This window comes from Rhinoraja longicauda, chromosome 5 (genome assembly GCF_053455715.1).
Source record: "Rhinoraja longicauda isolate Sanriku21f chromosome 5, sRhiLon1.1, whole genome shotgun sequence".
Lineage (NCBI taxonomy): Eukaryota > Metazoa > Chordata > Chondrichthyes > Rajiformes > Arhynchobatidae > Rhinoraja > Rhinoraja longicauda.
Window position 1 is genome coordinate 6137115 of NC_135957.1, and position 19322 is coordinate 6156436.

The 19322-nt window shown below is 45.2% G+C and overlaps 1 protein-coding gene across 1 annotated transcript in view; it reads left to right on the forward strand.

The window, feature by feature from the left end:
* The window catches only part of rsph9 (radial spoke head component 9), a 40646-nt gene that overhangs the window by 3373 nt on the left and 17951 nt on the right, over positions 1 to 19322 (forward strand). The window contains exons 2-4 of the mRNA XM_078398824.1: positions 8045 to 8204; positions 11566 to 11695; positions 13904 to 14050. Coding sequence (XP_078254950.1) covers positions 8045 to 8204; positions 11566 to 11695; positions 13904 to 14050 — 437 coding nt within the window. The remainder of the gene's footprint in view (positions 1 to 8044; positions 8205 to 11565; positions 11696 to 13903; positions 14051 to 19322) is intronic.

Genomic DNA, 19322 nt, shown 5'->3' on the forward strand with positions numbered 1-19322 from the left:
ATCTGTATCAATGAATTCCACCAAAGATAGAACAAAATGTTGGAGTGATTCAGCGGGGCAGAAAAGGAATAGGTGACGTTTCGGGTCTGAAGAAGGGACTCGACCCGAAACGTCACCTATTCCTTTTCTCCAGAGATACTGCCTAACCCGATGAGTTACTCCAGCATTTTGTGTCCATCTTCAGTGCATACCAGCATCTGCAGTTCCTTCCTTCACAATGAATTCCACAGATTCACCACCCTCCGGCAATGAGGAAATTCATCGTCCTTTCCATTTTGAAGGTACATCCTTCTATTCTGAGGCTGTGCCCTCTGGTTCTAGGCTCTCCACTTACTGGAAGCATCCTTTCCACGTCCACTCTACCTCGGGAAAGGGTGAGGGAGACCTAACTTAGCAGCATTGATCATTGTACTCGAGAAGTGACAGCTGGAAACAGTGATAGTGATGATTAAATTTGGTAACCAGCCTGGAGATGGCAGCAGTGATCCTTTAACCAGTTAACCTGTGAGGTGGGGGCTGGAGGCAGCAATGTGAAGGTGGTGAGGGCTGGAGATAACACAATATCACCATTGAACCAGGTAACTGCGTGATTGCGGATTGGGAAAGGAGACTAGAGATAGCAATTCTCATTGTTTAACCAGGAAACCGGGTGAAATGGGGTTGGACGCAGCAACACTGACCATTAAACCAGATAGACACAAAAAGCTGGAGTAACTCAGGCAGCATCTCCGGAGAAGAGGAATAGGTGACGTTGTGGGTTGAGACCCTTCTTCAGACTGAGAGTCACAGGGTTTCCTTTTCCCCTGTCTCTCAGTCTGAAGAAGGGTCCCGACCCGAAATGTCACCTTTTCCTTTTCTCCAGAGATGCTGCCTGACCCGCTGAGTTGCTGCAGCTTTTTGTGTCTATCTTCAGTTTAAACCAGCATCTGCAGTTCCTTTTTTTAAAATAATTTATTTGAAAAAGGGACAATGTACATTAATTGACATTGAAACAAACGTAAATGTACTCGAGTGAGCCGAGAGGCCAGTTTTCATCAACAGTCCCTTAGCCTGATGTTATTAGGCATCCTAGAAAAGAAATACAATACAATATGTACAATAGTTAAAAACATAGTACATTACCATACAAAGCAATACAGTTAATTACAGTCAATAAAGTTCCTTCCTACATACCCCAGCCTTCCAGTCTGACGATGGGTTGCGACCCAAAAAGTCACCTATCTATGTTCTCCAGAGATGCTGCCTGACCTGCTGAACTACTTCAGTGTCCTCAAAGGAGGACCTTGTGTCCTCAGTCCTCCAAGTTGGGATCTAGACCCAGGGCTAATAATCCTGTCCTAGAGTCACACAGCATGGAAACAGGCCCTTTGGCCCTACTCATCCATGCTGACCAAGATGCCCCATTAAGTGTCCCATTGCCTGCATTTGGTCCATATCCATCTAGACCTTTTTCATACATGTACCTGTCCAAATGTCTTTTGAATGCTGTTATAGTACTACCTTAACAAGTTCCTCTGGCAGCTCATCCATATACCCACCACTCTCTGTGTGAAAATGTTGCCCCTCAGATTCCACGCAAATCTTTCCCCTACCTCCTTAAACCTATGCCTTTTGGTTCTTGATTCCCCAACCTTCGGGTGAAAATTTTAAAACATTTATTTATTATTTTTTAATTTAGAGATACAGCGCGGAAACAGGCCCTTCGGCCCACCGGGTCCGCGCCGTCCAGCGATTCCCGCACATTAACACTATCCTACACACACTAGGGACAATTTTTTTTTTTAAACATTTTTTTTAAAATTAACCCAGCCAATTAACCTACATACCTGTACGTCTTTGGAGTGTGGGAGGAAACCGAAGATCTCGGAGAAAACCCACGCAGGTCACGGGGAGAACGTACAAACACCGTACAGACAGCGCCCGTAGTCAGGATCGAACCTGAGTCTCCGGTGCTGCATTCGCTGTAAGGCAGCAACTCTACCGCTGCTCCACCGTGCCGCCTTGTTTCACCCTGTCTATCCCCCTCATGATTTTATACACCTCTATAAGATCACCCCTCGGCCCCCTGCTCTCCAAGGAATGAAGTCCCAGCCTGCCCAACCTCTCTCCCTAGCTCAGGCCCACAAGTCCTGGCAACATCCTCATAAATCTTCTCTGCATTCTTTCCAGCTGAACAGCATCCTTCCTGCAGCAGGGTGGGAGAAGCTGAACGCAATACTCCAAGTGCGGCATCAGCAACATCTTGTCAAAATTGAAACAAAATAAGTAGTGGAAAGAAGACAGTGCCCTCCATAATGTTTGGGACAAGGACCCATTATTTATTTATTTGCCTCTGTACTCCACAATTTGAGATTTGTAATAGAAAAAAATCGCATGTGGTGAAAGTGCACATTGTCAGATTTTAATAAAGGCCATTTTTATACAATTTAGTTTCACCATGTAGAAATTACAGCAGTGTTTATACATAGTCCCCCCATTTCAGGGCACCATATGTTTGGGACACTGCAATGTAATGGAAATGAAAGTAGTCATGTTTAGTATTTTGTTGCATATCCTTTGCATGCAATGACTGCTTGAAGTCTGCGATTCATGGACATCACCAGTTGCTGGGTGTCTTCTCTGGTGATGCTCTGCCAGGCCTGTATTGCAGCCATCTTTAGCTTAAGCTTGTTTTGGCGGCTAGTCCCCTTCAATTTTCTCTTCAGCATATAAAAGGCATGCTCAATTGGGTTCAGATCGGGTGATTGACTTGGCCACTCAAGAATTGACCATTTTTTACCTTTGAAAAACTCCTTTGTTGCCTCAGCAGTATGTTTGGAATCATTGTCTTGCTGTAGAATAAACCGCCGGCCAATGAATTTTGAGGCATTTGTTTGAACTTGAGCAGATAGGATGTGTCTATACACTTCAGAATTCATTATGCTACTACCATCAACAGTTGTATCATCAATGAAGATAAGTGAGCCAATACCTTCAGCAGCCATACATGCCAGGCCATAACACCCCCACCACCGTGTTTCACAGATGAGGTGGTATACATTGGATCTTGGGCAGTTCCTTCTCTCCTCCATACTTTGCTCTTGCCATCACTCTGATGTAAGTTAATCTTCATCTCATCTGTCTACAAGACCTTTTTCCAGAACTGTGGTTGCTCTTTTAAGTGCTTCTTGGCAAACTGTAACCCGGCCATCCTATTTTTGTGGCTAACCAGTAGTTTGCATCTTGTAGTATAGACTCTGTATTTCTGTTCATGAAGTCTTCTGCGGACAGTGGTCATTGACAAATCCACACCTGACTCCTGAAGAGTGTTTCTGATCTGTCGGAGAGGTGTTTGGGGATTTTTCTTTCTTTCTTATAGAGAGAATTCTTCTGTCATCAGCTGTGGAGGTCTTCCTTGGCCTGCCAGTCCCTTTGCTATTAGTAAGCTCACCAGTGCTCTCTTTCTTCTTAATGATGTTCCAAACAGTTGATTTTGGTAAGCCTAAGGTTTGGCTGATGTCTCTAACAGTTTTATTCTTGTTTCTCAATCTCAATCATAATGGCTTCTTTGACTTTCATTGGCACAACTTTGGTCCTCATGTTGATAAACAGCAATAAAAGTTTCCAAAGGTGATGGAAAGACTGAAGGAAAGACTAGGTACTGGGAGCTCTTTTATACCTGCATTAAGGAGGCATTTAAACACCTGAGCAATTACAAATGCCTGTGAAGCCATGTGTCCCAAACATTATGGTGCCCTGAAATGGGGGGACTATGTATAAAACACAGCTGTAATTTCTACATGGTGAAACCAAAATGTGTAAAAATACCCTTTAATAAAATCTGACAATGTGCACTTTAACCACATGTGATTTTTTTTAAATTGCAAATCTCAAATTGTGGAGTACAGAGGCAAATAAATAAATGATGGGTCTTTGTCCCAAACATTATGGAGGGCACTGTAATCAGTTTAGTTTCATTTAGTCTAGAGGTACAAATTTTTAATTGTGGAGTACAGAGGCAAATAAATAAATAATGGGTCCTTGTCCCTAACATTATGGAAGGCACTGTAGCATAGGAATCGACAGTCATGGTTATTTTCTCTGCCATTTTCTCCGCAATATGAGGATGACCTTCAAAAGTGAGGCTCGTGACTGCCAGTGGTGATAGTTGTTAGAAAGGCACTAACAGCAAGACAATAAAACAAATTCAATTATTTTTAGAATGTATGGACAGATTGAAAACCAGGAAAGCCATCTGGAGTCACAACAGTGTTTGGAGAATTTTAGCTGTCCAAAAATAAAATAACATAAATTTGTGGTGGTTATGCTGAAAGAAAATTATGGAACCATTGGAAGTCCTGCTAGAAGCAGCATGGAAGAGTTTTACTGCTCTTCTGAACAACACTATGGTACCGGAAGTGAATACGTAGTAGGTGGGAGGTATGTTTTTTATGGTAAACAGTTTAAGCAATCTTCCCATTGTTCCAACTAACTGTAGGGTTATGGGGGATTGTCAACATCAGCGTTAAACCAAGCAGCCAGAGGAACTCAACCACATTAGCCCAAGACCAAAAGGACACAAAGTGGTGGAGTAACTCAGTAGGTGAGGCAGTGTCTCTGAAGAACATGGATAGGTGACGTTTCAGGTTGGGAACCTTCAGACTCAACCTAAGACCACATTACTTAGAGTAAAAGTAGTTGAGGCAGGTGCAACAACAACATTTAAAAGACATTTGGACAGTTACATGGATTGGAAAGGTTTAAAGGGATATGGGCCAAATGCAGGCGAATGGGACGAGCTTAGATAGAGCATCTTGGTCGGCATGGACGAGTTGGAACAAAGGGCTGTTTGACTCGATGACAAAAAAAAGCACTGCCCATAAGTATGGGTCCAATCTGCTCAATCTTTGAATAATTCCTTCATTCCCAAGAAGAATCCTTTTACCAGTGTACAATAGAGACCACATGGACTGGTTGCATCACAGCATGGTTCGGCAACTCCACCACCCAGGAATGAAAAAGATTGCGAAAAAGTGGTGGTCACTGCCCAGTCCATCACGGGTACTGACCTCCCCACCATTGAAAGGATCTACAGGAGTCTTGAATCTGGAGGTCACGGTTTTCAGACTACTGTACCACCTTCTCAATGGCAGGAGTAAAATGGGAGAATGGCCAGGATGGTGTGGGTCTTTGATGATGCTGGCTGTGTTTTTGAGGCAGCGCCTCCTGGGGATACCTTCGATAAGTGAGGAGTTCAGTGCCTGTGATGGACCAGACAATGTCACACTTCTTTCCTCCCTGTAACATGACTGTTAATTCTACATTGACTCTCCCCTTCTCCTATAACTTACCGCCTATTTGACACAGCGCCTACTCGTTCGTGGATTCTGCCTTAATGCCTTTGACCATTTCCCAATTACCTCGCGATCCTCAACTTCTAACCTTGCTGGACCTGAAAACATCACCATAGTTTTGACTGGAGAAAGCAAAATTAAATGTTTTTTTGCTGCACTGTCTCAAAATAATTCATACTGTTCTCTGGGGTGATGTTCTCATTCATAATGTCATCTGTAATTGTAAAATTATAGTCTCAAATAATATTGCCTATGTTCTTTTGGTGTGTTTCCAATTTTTTAGGATTATTGAGTACAATTACTTTTGGTTATTGTTTTAAGCATTTTACTGTAGCTTATCTCGATTCTAATCTTATCCACATTATACAGATGACACAGTTGACTGATCCGAGCTGTTCGCTATTTTTCGGGTTCAGCGCATGTGTCTTGTAAACTATAAATGGGAAGAAAGAGGTTAGACAGTCAGAACGTTATTTTCCCAGGGTGGAAAGTTCGAAGACTCAAGGGCCTAGGTTTAGGGTGAGAGGGATGAAGTTTTAAATGTGGGGAAAGGTTTCTTTACATAGAGTGTGTTGGGTGGCTGGACCATGCAGCCAAAGGTTTAGTTTAGTATAGTTTATTATTGTCACATGTACTGAGGTACAGTGAAAAACTTTTTCTTGCATGCTATCCAGACAAAGAAAAGACACAGTGCACAGATAAAGGGTAGAATATTTATTGCAAGAAAAAGTTCGACTAAAGGTAGTTCGACTAAAGTTCGACTAAAGGCGTTCCGCAGAGACTGTTCCCTCCGTAACTCCCTGGTCCACTCCATCCCCGGGCACTTTCCTCTGCAACCGCAGGAGATGCAACACCTGTCCCTTTACCTCCCCCCTCAACTCCATCCAAGGACCCAAACAGTCTTTCCAGGTGAGACAGAGGTTCACCTGCACCTCCTCCAACCTTATCTATTGTATCTGCTGCTCTAGATGTCAACTTCTTTACATCGGCGAAACCAAACGAAGACTCGGCGATCGTTTCGCTCAACACCTTCGCTCAGGCCGCCTTAATCAACCTGATCTCCCGGTGGCTGAGCACTTCAACTCCCCCTCCCACTCCCAGTCTGACCTTTCTGTCATGGGCCTCCTCCAGTGCCATAGTGAGGCCCACCGGAAATTGGAGGAACAGCACCTCATATTTTGCTTGGGCAGCTTGCAGCCCAGCGGTATGAACATTGACTTCTCCAACTTTAGATAGTTCCTCTGTCCCTCTCTTCCCCTCCCGCTTCCCAGTTCTCCCTCTATCTCCCTGTCTCCACCTATATCCTTCCTTTGTCCTGCCCCCCTGAAATTAGTCTCGACCCGAAACGTCACCCATTCCTTCTCTCCTGAGATGCTGCCTGACCTGGTGAGTTACTCCAGCATTTTGTGAAATAAATACCTTCGAAAGGTAGTTCAAAGGTCTCCAATGAGGTGGATGGGAGGTCAAGTCCGCACTCCAGCTGATGAGAGGACCGTCCAGTTGCCTGATAACAACTGGGAAGAAACATCCTGAATCTGGAGATGGGGGCAGTTACCATCATGACATTTAAGGTTTTATAGATCGATACATGCATATGGAGCGAACAGAAGGATGGGGATTATGTGCAGGCGGGGGAGATTAGTTTAATTTAGTACCATGTACCAAGATTAGTTTAACTTGGACATTGTGGGCCGAAGGGCCTGGTCCCGTGCTGTACTGTTCGATTTTCAATATGTTCATGCACTGATTTGGTTTGGTGACTTCAATATTGAGGCTGAATTGCACAAGAATTAACGCAAAATATTTAGATAATTCCAGCCATACTGAATTATTAATCCTTCCGCGGCAAAATACATAGAGCAGGAGAACTACACAGCACAGAAACACCGACATTGGTTCAACCTGTCTATGCCGTTCAAGGCAGCATGGATCACCTGCTTGCAGAGGAGATTACCATTTTCAGCGTGAACATTGTGGGCTGAACGGCCTGTTCCTGTACTGTTTTATGTTCTATGTAAATTTCCAATCAGTGGTATTTGGACTTTCCAGGGCAAAATTTCAAGCAGGTGAGGTTCAGGTTAAGAGATAAATTTCATTTAATTTATAAATTATAGTATTAAGTATAACTTATATTTCCAGGAGATGATGGATTGCTACATAGGGACATGCAATGGTAACGCAGAATTTTGGGTATCCTGATATTTGTACTTGGTCTCGTTTCACTTAAGTAAAAACAGGTGAAAATATCTTTAATGGAATTCTCTTGGTGAGAACAGCTAACTACAACGGTGGTCAGAGCGACATTGCTGTTAGGGCAGCACAGAGGCGCAACTAGTAGAGTCACTGCCTCACAACGCCAGAGAAGTGGGTTCGATCCTGAACCCGGGTGCTGCCTGGGTGTGGAGTTTGCACGTTCTCCCTGTGACCGAGTGCGTTTCCACCAGGTGCTCCAGTTTCCTCCCACATCCCGAAGGGATGCAGGTTAATTGGCCCTCTACAAATTGCGAGTTTGTGGGTTAATTGGCCCCTCCGCAAATTGCTCCCTAGTGTGTAGGGAGTGGATGGGAAAGTGGAAAACCACGGAACTGATCGCTGGTCAGCGTGGATTCAGTGGGCCGAAGATCCAAATTAAACTATTAACCCTGCCTCCATTTTAAAAAAAATGAAGGAGACATGTGTTGACTGTTTTTTTTTGTGTTTTTTTTTTACAGTTTTAACTGTATGGAATGGAAGCTGCTCCCCCCAGCAACAGATGAAATGATAGCCAGATCCACGCAGGTGAAAGGTCGCTTCATGGGCGACCCATCTCACGAATACGAGAAGGCCTTGGTGAAGAAGGAGAATGAAGAGCAGGTCACTCAGGACACAGAAGTGAGATTTCGGATCAGAAGCAATAATATTTATGATTGACGGGTTTTTTTTCGGCAGACAAATAAAGAGCGTTGAGGATACGGGTGTCAGAGGGACTCTGGGCTTAACTTGGGATAAGTGCTAGGGCCAGGCACCAAGGAGCAGATAAAGACTGCACAAATACTGTGCAGTACCACCGGAAAAATCAAATACTAAAGGGCATGGCTTTAAGGTGAATGGGACAACGTTTAAAGGAGATGTGCGGGGATAGATTTAATACACAGAGGATGGTGGGTGCCGGGAACGGTGGTGGAGATAGATATGATAGTGGTAGTTAAGAGAATTTTGGATAAGCACATGCATGTGCAGGGAATGGAGAGATATGGATCACGTGGAAGCAAATGAAAGATGGTCATGGTATTATGTAGGAACAAGGAACTGCAGATGCTGGTTTAGGCAAAAAGACACAAGGTGCAGGAGTAATTCAGCGGGTCAGGCAGCGCCTCCAGAGAAAATGGATAGGTGACTCTAAACTTTAGAGATACAGTGCAGAAGCAGGCCCTTCGGCCCACCGGGTCCACACCAACCGTACTCTTGCACTATCCTACACACTAGGGACAATTTACAAAGCCAATGAACCTACAAACCTGTACGTCATTGGAGTGTGCGGGGAAACTGGAGCACCCGTAGGAAACGCACGCGGTCACAGGAAGAACGTGCAGACTCCGTACAGACAACACCCATAGTCAGGATCGAACCGGGGTCTCTGGCGCTGCAAGGCAGCAGCTCTACTGTGCCGCCCCTGTGACATTTCGGGTCAGGACCCTCCGTCAGACGGAGCCTTAGTATTATGTTTGGCACAGACATTGTGGGCCGAAGGGCCTGCTCCATGTTCCATTTTATTGTGAGAGGGATCGCTAGTGCGAGAAATATCACGCTTTTAGATTGGATGAGCACAAAAGAAGCCACAAGAAGATCCTGGATAGGTTTAAGTGCGTTAAATAAGGTCGAGGAGTTGTTGGAGATTATGATGCTGTGACAATAACCAGAGGCCTGGCTCTTTTTAAAACAAATAGCAGCATTGGGTATTAAATATTCCTGGATACCAGATGTTCAGGAAATATAAGAAAGGAGGTAGGCTGGCTCCAATAATTAAGGAGAATACTTCAATGCTGAGAGCGAATATCCTGTAACAATCAAGACAGATCTATATGGTTGGAGTACATAAACAACAGGAATGTGATTAAATCACTGAAAGCAGTGGGGTTTTTTTGTGACCGTCACACGGCACCTCTAAAAAGTTGGTCATTATTTTGTTTTCTGGCAACGTGACCCATTTTAGTTTAGTTTAGCTTAGAGACACAGCGCGGAAACAGGCCCTTTCGGCCCACCGGTTCCACGCCGACCAGCGATCCCCGCACACTAACACTATCCTCCACATACTAGGGACACCAAGCCAATTAACCAACAAACCTGTACGTCTTTGGAGCGTGGGAGAAAACCGGAGCTCCCGGGGAAAACCCACGCAGGTCACGGGGGGAACGCACAAACTCCGTACAGACAGTACCCATAATCAGGCTCAATCCCAGGCCTCTGGCTGCATCACTATACCGCCCTAAGCTTATTAAGCACAACAAAAGCACTGACTGAGAATATTCTCCAGGCTCATCATATTGACGATATGGGCCCTAGCTATGCCTGCTTCTTTGTCGGGTACGTCAAACAATCCCTGTTCCGGATGTACACTGGCCCCATCCCCGAACTCTACCTCCGCTACATCGACGACTGCATTGGGGCTACCTCTTGTACCCATGCAGAACTCACTGACTTCATACACTTCACTTCCAATTTCCATCCTGCCCTTAAATATACCTGGACTATCTCCGACATCTCCCTCCCGTTTAAAAAAATAATCAGTCTGAAGAAGGGTCTCGACCCGAAACGTCACCCATTCCTTCTCTCCTGAGATGCTGCCTGACCTGCTGAGTTACTCCAGCATTTTGTGAATAAATACCTTCGATTTGTACCAGCATCTGCAGTTATTTTCTTACATATTCTCCAGGCTATTCAGTAGTGAAATGGAAATGGAAGACAAATGTGCAGGAAAAGTAGCAGTGGTGAAAAACCATAAGAGTAGATTATTTTTTTATTGAGAGATGCAGCATAGCAACAGGTCCTTTGGCCCACCGAGTCCACGCCAACCACCGATCACCCATTCACACTAGTTCCATGTTATCTCACTTTCTCACCAATGCCTTGTACGCATGATGTCCCAACTTTTGCACTGAATATCCTTCCCAATGAAGGCATGAAGGCAAGTGTGCCAAAGGCAGTCTCCAAGTTCAGTCAAACTCTTCCCCATCTTCTCACAATCAGGAGAACAATGGATTACAAGCTGCCACAGGACGCTGGAGTAGCGGATACAATTACGCCTTTGAAATGACATTTGGGCAGATATATGGATAGGATATGGGCAAATGGGACTAGCCCAGAGGACAGAAGGGCCTGTTTCTATACTGTATAGCTCTGTGATTCTATGACACGAGACTTGGAGGGATGATGTTGACAAATGACTGGTGACTCAGATCAGCACAAATCAGCAAAGACAGATGTGAGGTATGAGCTAAAATACAGCTAATGATTTGAAGCTGTTGAAAATATACCAGTGCGTAGGAAGGAACTGCAGGTGCTGGTTTAGCACCGAAGGTAGACACAAAATGCTGGAGTAACTTAGCGGGACAGGCAGCATCTCTGGAGAGAAACATAGAAAATAGGTGCAGGAGTAGGCCATTCGGCCCTTCGAGCCACACCGCCATTCAATATGATCATGGCAGATCATCCAAAATCAGTACCCCGTTCCTGCCTTCTCCCCACATCCCTTAATTCCGTTAGCCCGAAGAGCTAAATCTAACTCTCTCTTGAAAACATCCAGTGAATTGGCCTCCACTGCCTTATGTGGCAGAGAATTCCACAAAATTCACAACTCTCTGGGTGAAAAAGTAGTTCCTCATCTCAGTCCTAAATGGCCTACCCCTTATTCTTAAACTGTGACCCCTGGTTCTGGACTCCCCCAACATTAGGAAAATGTACCAGCATCTGCAGTTATTTTCTTATACATTAGGAAAAATGTTCCTGCATCTAGCCTGTCCAATCCCTTAAGAATGTTATATGTTTGTATAAAAAATCCCCTCTCATCCTTTTAAATTCCAGTGAATAGGTGCGGAGGGATTCCAGAAGGAATGGGTGACGTTTTGGGTCGAGACCCTTCTTCAGAATGAGAGTCGGGTGAGGTGAAACTGGAGATAGAGTATGGATGGGGTACAAAGAGAATGTAAGGTGTAAGAACGACAGATCAAAAGCAGCCTCCATCTTTTTGTTTCAGATCAAGGTGAAGGAGGAAGAACGTTTAACAGCTACGATTGCACTCATAAACAGAGAAACATCAATCATTCCCAGGGCCGCTTTCATCATGACACCACAAGATGATGTCCATAGGAATAGGAGTTTCGAAGGTAATGTTTCCTTTACGTTGAGGCTTCCCTTCAGGGGAATTAAAAAAACCAACTCCACAACTTAGTGCTGAGTCCCAAATCTTCGCAACACTGTGGGACATCATTTGATTGAAAGCACCACATCACCATTCACCAAAGATCACCGCCATCGGACCAAAAGCCGAAATGCTGACCTACTCAGCAGGCCAGACTCAGTATTCCCAATTGGATCATTTAGATCATAGAAGGATTCAGGATATCTTTATTTGTCATCCAAAAAAACAGGTCTTTCGGACGAGATTTCGTCACCCACAGTCCCACAATAAGAGCAATAAAATAAGCAAATGACACAACCCCAACCAACACAAAACACAAAAAAAAATAAACATCCATCGCAGTGAGTCTCCTCTAGAGGGCAGCACGGTGGCGCAGCGGTAGAGTTGCTGCCTTACAGCGTCAGGGACCCGGGTTCCAACCTGACTACTGGTGCTTGTCTGTACGGAGTTTATACGTTCTCCCCGTGACTTGTTCTGGGATCTCTGGTTTCCTCCCATCACTCCAAAACCATAAAGATTAGTAGGTTAATTGGCTTTGTATAATTGTAAATTGTCCCTAGTGTGTGTAGGATAGTGTTAGTGTGCAGGGATCGCTGGTCAGCACGGACTCGGTGGGCCGAAGGGCCTGTTGCTGTGCTGTATCTCTAGACTAAACAAAAGAAGGGATCAGCACAGCAACAGGCCCTTCAGCCCACAATGTCCGTGCCGAACATGATGCTGTTAAACTAATCTCTGCCTGCACTTGATCCATATTCCTCCATTCCCTGCTTATTCATGTGCCTATCGAAAAGCCTCTTAAACTCCATGATCGTAAATGCCTCCACCACCACCCCTGGCAGCGCGTTCCAGGCCCCCACCACTCTGTGTAGAAAATAATTGCCAGCAGATCCCCTTTAAACTTTGCCCCTTTCTCCTTAAGTCTTTGACATTTCCTCGCTGGGGATAACTCTTATCAATGCCTTCCATCATTTTATATATCTCATGGTTTTAATTATAATTTTATTATGAATTAATTTTATATACTTCCAGCAGGTCTCCCCTCAAATGCCGGCATTCCAGTGAAAACAATCCAAGTCTGTCCAACCTCTCCTTATAGCTAATACCATCTAATGCCACCTAATCCCCACAGCATTCCAGTAAACCTCGACTGCTCCCTCTCCAAAGCTTCCGCAACCTTCCTCTCTTGGTGGCTTCTTTCTGTGATGCCTTCGGTAACTAGATAGGCTTTCTCTGGTAATTAGAGTTATACAGGATGCTCCAATTGTTGTTTAATTGGACCTCCTCTGTCGTATTGGCGCTGCGTGGGCTCCTGCTTATAAGCCTACGATCCAACAAAATAAGACTTTGATTAGAGACTCAAGATACTGCGGATGCTGGAATCCTGAGCAAAACACAAAGTGCTGGAGGTACTCAACTTGTCAGGCAGCATCCGCAGAGGGAATGGAAGTCGACGTTTCGGGTCGGGGAATTTTAACCAGTGGGGGAATTTTCCGGCACCTAAAACATTAGCAACGCAACGCTGGTCGGGACCTTTCCTCGGACTCAACTTCAAACTTCAGTAAAACCTTGGTCCGATCACATTCGGAGTACTGCGCGCAATTTCTGATGTCCCATTACAGAAAGGATGTGGAGGCTTTAGAGAGGATGCAGAACAGGTTCACCAGAATGCTGCCTGGATTAGAGGGTATTAGTTAGGTATGAGGAGAGGTTACTCTCCTTTTACACATTCTCTTTTTGCACAGAGAAGGATGGGTCCATGCGGTGCCTGGGGGGAGGGTGGTGGAGGCAGATACGATAGTGGCATTCAAGAGGCTTTTAGATATACACATGGATATGGAGGGGAATGCATCATGTGCAATGGATCATGTGCAGGCAGAGGCCATGAGTTTAACTTAGCATCATGTTTGGCACATTGTGGCCTGTGCTGTGCTATTAGATGTTCTTTTTTTAGATTATTTTTTTTAGATTTAGAGATACAGCGCAGAAACAGGCCCTTCGGCCCACCGAGTCCGCGCCGCCCAGCGATCCCCGCACATTAACACTATCCTACACACACTAGGGACAATTTTTACATATTACCCAGTCAATTGACGTACAGGTATGTAGTGCGCAACCAATGTTGGTTTTAGCAATCTATTTTTGATGGTTCTCTCCGATCTGCATTTGATCTCAGGTTTATCGGTGACCGAAGCCGGCAAGCTGAAGTCCTACCTTCACTTTATCAAACCGCTTGTGTTGAAGAAAAAGTTGATTCTGATGCAAGCCAACTTAGAGGACTCCATTGATTTCCTCGATTGCCTCGAAGACGATGAGTTGAAAGGTAAGCCACAGGAACCAAGAGTCGTCAAGTCAAGAGTGTTTTATTGTCATATGTCCCAGTTGGAACTTGCCATTCCAGAGCTATGGTATTAACAGGATGAAACGATGGACATAGGTTATTGTAGACTAGTATCAAGAAGGGTCTCGACCCAAAACGTCACCCATTCCTTCTCTCCCGAGATGCCGCCTGATCGGCTGAGTTACTCCAGCATTTTGTGTCTACCTTATTGTAGACTGGCCTAGTTCTACTGAAGAACGTATACTGATGGGTTGCTTCACAGCTTGGTTTGGGAACAGCTCTGCCCAAGGCCGCAAGAAATTGCAGAGTTGTGTACGTAGCCCAGTCCATTACACAGACCAGACTCCCCACCTACGCTTCACGCTGCCTCTGGAAACCAGCCAACAGAACCAAAGACTTGTCCCACCCCGGTCATTCCTTCTTCTCCCCGCTCCCATCGGGCTGAAGATACCGAAGCTTGAAAGCGCGCACCACCAGACTCAGGAACAGCTTCTTCCCCTCTGTTATCAGGCTTCTGAACGGTCCTTCCATAAGCTAGGGCACTGTCCGATTCACCTCTACCCCATTGTGGACATTGGAGTTTGTCCATGGAACTGGTGCACGACAATGCTGTGAACTATATTCTGCACTCTGTATCTCCCCCTTTGCTCTAAATATTGTTTTGAGTTTGGTAGACACAAAATGCTGGAGTAACTCAGCGGGTCAGGCAGCATCTCGGGAGAGAAGGAATGGATGACGTTTCGGGTCGGTCTCGACCCGAAACGTCACCCATTCCCTCTCTCCCGAGATGCTGCCTGACCCGCTGAGTTACTCCAGCATTTTGTGCCTACCTTCAATTTAAACGAGCATCTGCAGTTTTTTTTCCTATTGCCTTGAGTTTGACTGGATTATATTTATATATATATTTATATATACCTTTATCTGATCTGATTGGACAGTTTACAAAACAAAGCTTTTCACTGTACCTAACATGTAACAATAATGAACCTAAAACTAAAGCCTTTCTCTTAGATCAAGGGATTATGAAATTAATGCAAGAAAGTTAGGCAGAGATAAAAGGCCAGCCATTAAATGGCAAAGCAGGCACAGGGGGCAGATGGCCTAATCCTGCTGCATCGTCACATGTTCTTAGACGTGATGACGATTGAAAGATACAGCATGGAAACAGGCCCTTCAGCCCACTGAGTCCACACCGACCATCTGTTCGCACTAGTTCTATGTTATCCCACTTTCGCATCCACTCCCTGCACAGCATGGGGCAATTTACAGAGGGCCAATAACCTACAAACCCCCACATCTTTGGGATGATGGGAGGAACCTCTGCAAGATGGTGACAGATTGTGTCCATTCTTTACGTACTCTTCCCAGAATAGAATCTACGACCATATGATACAATCACTCTGCTCTTTTAGATCTCTTTTCCACCTGTAAGTATAACACCATCTCTCCTTTTCTCTTACCTATTGTACTTGAGTATGTCGAGAGTGTTTGTTTAGTTGAGTATAGCTCAGAGATACAGCATGGAAACAGGAGTTGTGGCCCACCGAGTCCACGCCGGCCATTGATCTCCCGTACACACTAGTTCTAAGTTATCCCACTCACTCATCCACTCCCTGCACGCGAGGGGTAATTTACAGAAGCCAATTAACCTACAAGCCCGCACTTCTTTGGGATGTGGGAGGAAACCGGAGCACCCGGAGGAAACCCACATGGTCACAGGGAGAATCTACAATCTCTACACACAATTAGCAGCCGAGGTCAACAAATTATATCATATGGGGCTGCACACGGAGGACCAACGCATATTAGGCAAGTGGTCATAATGTTTTGGCTCACCAGGTCATAATGTTTTGGCTCACCAGGTCATAATGTTTTGGCTGATCGGTTATATACACATACTCACATATACATATATATATATATATATATACATATATACATACATACACATGCATATGGATATATGTATGTATATATATGTACATCCATTTTACATGTGTATGTGCACATTCTATATATATATATATATATATATATATCTATATAATTTTTTCTTGATCGATTGGCCAGGTTGGCTGAGGAATGCAGGGAAATGTGAGGTTCTGCATTTTGGGACGTCTAACAAGGGCAAGATCTACACAGTGGTCTGGGGAGTGTTGTAGAGCAGAGGGATCTAGGAGTGCAGGTGCATGGTTCCTTGAAGGTGGAGTCGCAGGTAGATAAGGTAGTCAAAAAGGCTTTTGGCACATTGGCCTTGATCAGTCAGAGTATTGAGTATAGAGGTTGGGAGGTCATGTTGCAGTTGTATAAGACATTGGTGAGAGAGCACTGAGAGTATTGTGTTCAGTTCTGGGCACCATGTTATAGGAAAGATATTGTCAAGCTTGAAAGGATTCAGAGAAGATTTACAAGGATGTTGCCAAGACTAGAGGGTGTGAGCTATAGGGAGAGGTTGAGTAAGCTGGGTCTCGATTCCTTAGAATGCAGGAGGATGAGGGGTGATCTTACAGAGGCGTACAAAATCATGAGAGGAATAGATCGGGTAGATGCACAGAATCTCGTGCCCAGAGTAGGGGAATCGAGGACCAGAGGACATAGGTTCAAGGTGAAGGAGAAAAGATTTAATGAGAACCTGAGGGGTAACCTTTTCACACAAAGGGTGGTGGGTGGATGGAACAAGCTGCCAGAGGAGGTAGTTGAGGCTAGGACAATCCCAACATTTAAGAAACAGATAGGTACATGGATAGGATGTTTGGAGGGATCTGGACCAAGCGCAGGCAGGTGGGACTAGTGTAGCTGGGACATGTTGGCCAGTGTTGCATGTTGGGCTGAAGGGCCTGTTTCCACACTGTATCACTCTATGACACACTCTTTTTTTTTCTTTTTTAGTTACAAATCAGTTTTAGTGGCAAGAGAGAGAACAAAAACAATACTTGGTCTTGGTATGCGCGGGGTTCGTTTTACAGCAGCACACCTCTCTCTCTTTTTTTCCCCAAAGACTTTATTCAGCACAAACGCATGATACATCACATCAAAACCACATTCAGAGGTTACAATACACCAAGTAATCATTATAATACAATGTTGCCTTCATTATTTACAATGCTCTCAACCCCCCGCGGTGACCAGCGCCCATGGAAGGCCTCCAGAGTCCCCTTGGACACCGTGTGTTCCCTCTCTAGGGACACGCGCGCACGGACGTAGGCCCGGAAGAGGGCAGGCAGCCGACTCTGGCAAGACCCTCGACCGCCCGCTGCCTGGACCCGCGAATGGCCATCTTGGCCAGGCCCAAGAGCAAACCGACAGGGAGGTCCCACCCCCCCCGAACGACCCTCCCCACTCCTTGCCTTGTGTCCAAACACTAGAATCATAGGACTAAAGTGTAACCAAAACTTGAGGAACAACCCCTTCAGATATTGGTACAGGGGCAGTAACCTCTCACACTTCATATACACGTGGAACACGGTCTCTTCCTCACCGCAGAAAATACAGGCGGCCGACGAGCCCGTGAACCGACTCAAAAGTTTATTACACGCCACCGCTCTATGCAACACTCTCCACCCCAGGTCCCCGATGCAAAGGGGAACGACTCCCTTGTAGAGAGACCCCCACTGGGGGTCCCCATGTATGTATACACACACATTATATATATATACATATGTATATATACACACATTCACATATACGTACACATAAGAAACAAACAATAAGAGTGCAATAATAACAACAACAGTCTATGTAGGTCACACCATATTTGGAGGTTGTAGTGTTTAACAGCCTAATGGCTGTCGGGAAAAAGATGTTCCTGAACCTGAACGTTACAGTTTTCAGGCTCCTGTACCTTCTTCCTGATGGCAGGGGTGAAATGAGAGCATGGCCAGGGTGGTGTGGGTCATTGATGATGCCGGCTGCCTTTCTGAGGCAGCGCCCCTTTTCGATGGTGTGGAGGTCAGAACCTGTGATGGACTGGACAGTGTTGAGCTAACATTTAGCTCAGGTTGGAGCCCCAGCCATTACTCCTTTACTTTTCCATGCATTTCTGTCACCCATCCTATTGCCATTGTATTTTGCTTTCAGTATCCACGTGTGTCAATGTGTTTAGTGTCCTAATAGCTTAGCACAAAAAAGTCTGTCTTACCTCACCCCTTGAAGCCACTTAAACCTTTGTCGCCCTTTGCCATTGTTAGAATGACAACAGGAAATAATAATTTACGTTTCCCCATATGCCCACCAAATGATTTCATGTGCTTTGAAGCTTTTATGGCTGGCGGGATGAATAATTCAAACGTTATGCCTCGCCCATTCCTCCTGCAGTAAATAACTTCACCATCGTGTGAAAGATTAGAATTTGGCAACACAGATCAACCAGAAATTTGCGGCAGGCTCCGCTATTCCATATCACCATGGCAGACAAATCGGTCCCAGTCTTCATCCCACCAATTCCCCAATCTATCAAAAATGTAAACATAGAAAATAGGTGCAGGAGTAGGCCATTCGTCCCTTCGAGCCTGCACCGCCATTCAATATGATCATGGCTGATCATCCAACTCAGTATCCCGTACCTGCCTTCTCTCCATACCCCCTGATCCCTTTAGCCACAAGGGCCACATCTAACTCCCTCTTAAATATAGCCAATGAACTGGCATCAACTACCTTCTGTGGCAGAGAATTCCACAGATTCACCACTCTCTGTGTGAAAAAAAACGTTCTCATCTCGGTCTTAAAAGACTTCCCCCTTATCCTTAAACTGTGACCCCTTGTTCTGGACTTCCCCAACATCGGGAACAATCTTCCTGCATCTAGCCTGTCCAACCCCTTAAGAATTTTGTACGTTTCTTTAAGATCCCCCCTCAATCTTCTAAATTCCAGCGAGTACAAGCCGAGTCTATCCAGTCTTTCTTCATATGAAAGTCCTGCCATCCCAGGAATCAATCTGGTGAACCTTCTCTGTACTCCCTCTATGGCAAGAATGTCTTTCCTCAGATTAGGAGACCAAAACTGTACGCAATACTCCAGGTGTGGTCTCACCAATGCCCTGTACAACTGCAGCAGAACCTCCCTGCTCCTATACTCAAATCCGCTCGCTATGAATGCCAACATACCATTCGCTTTCTTCACTGCCTGCTGCACCTGCATGCCTACTTTCAATGACTGGTGTACCACGACACCCAGGTCTCGTTGCATCTCCCCTTCTCCTAATCGGCCACCTTTCAGGTAATAGTCTGCTTTCCTGTTCTTGCCACCAAAGTGGATA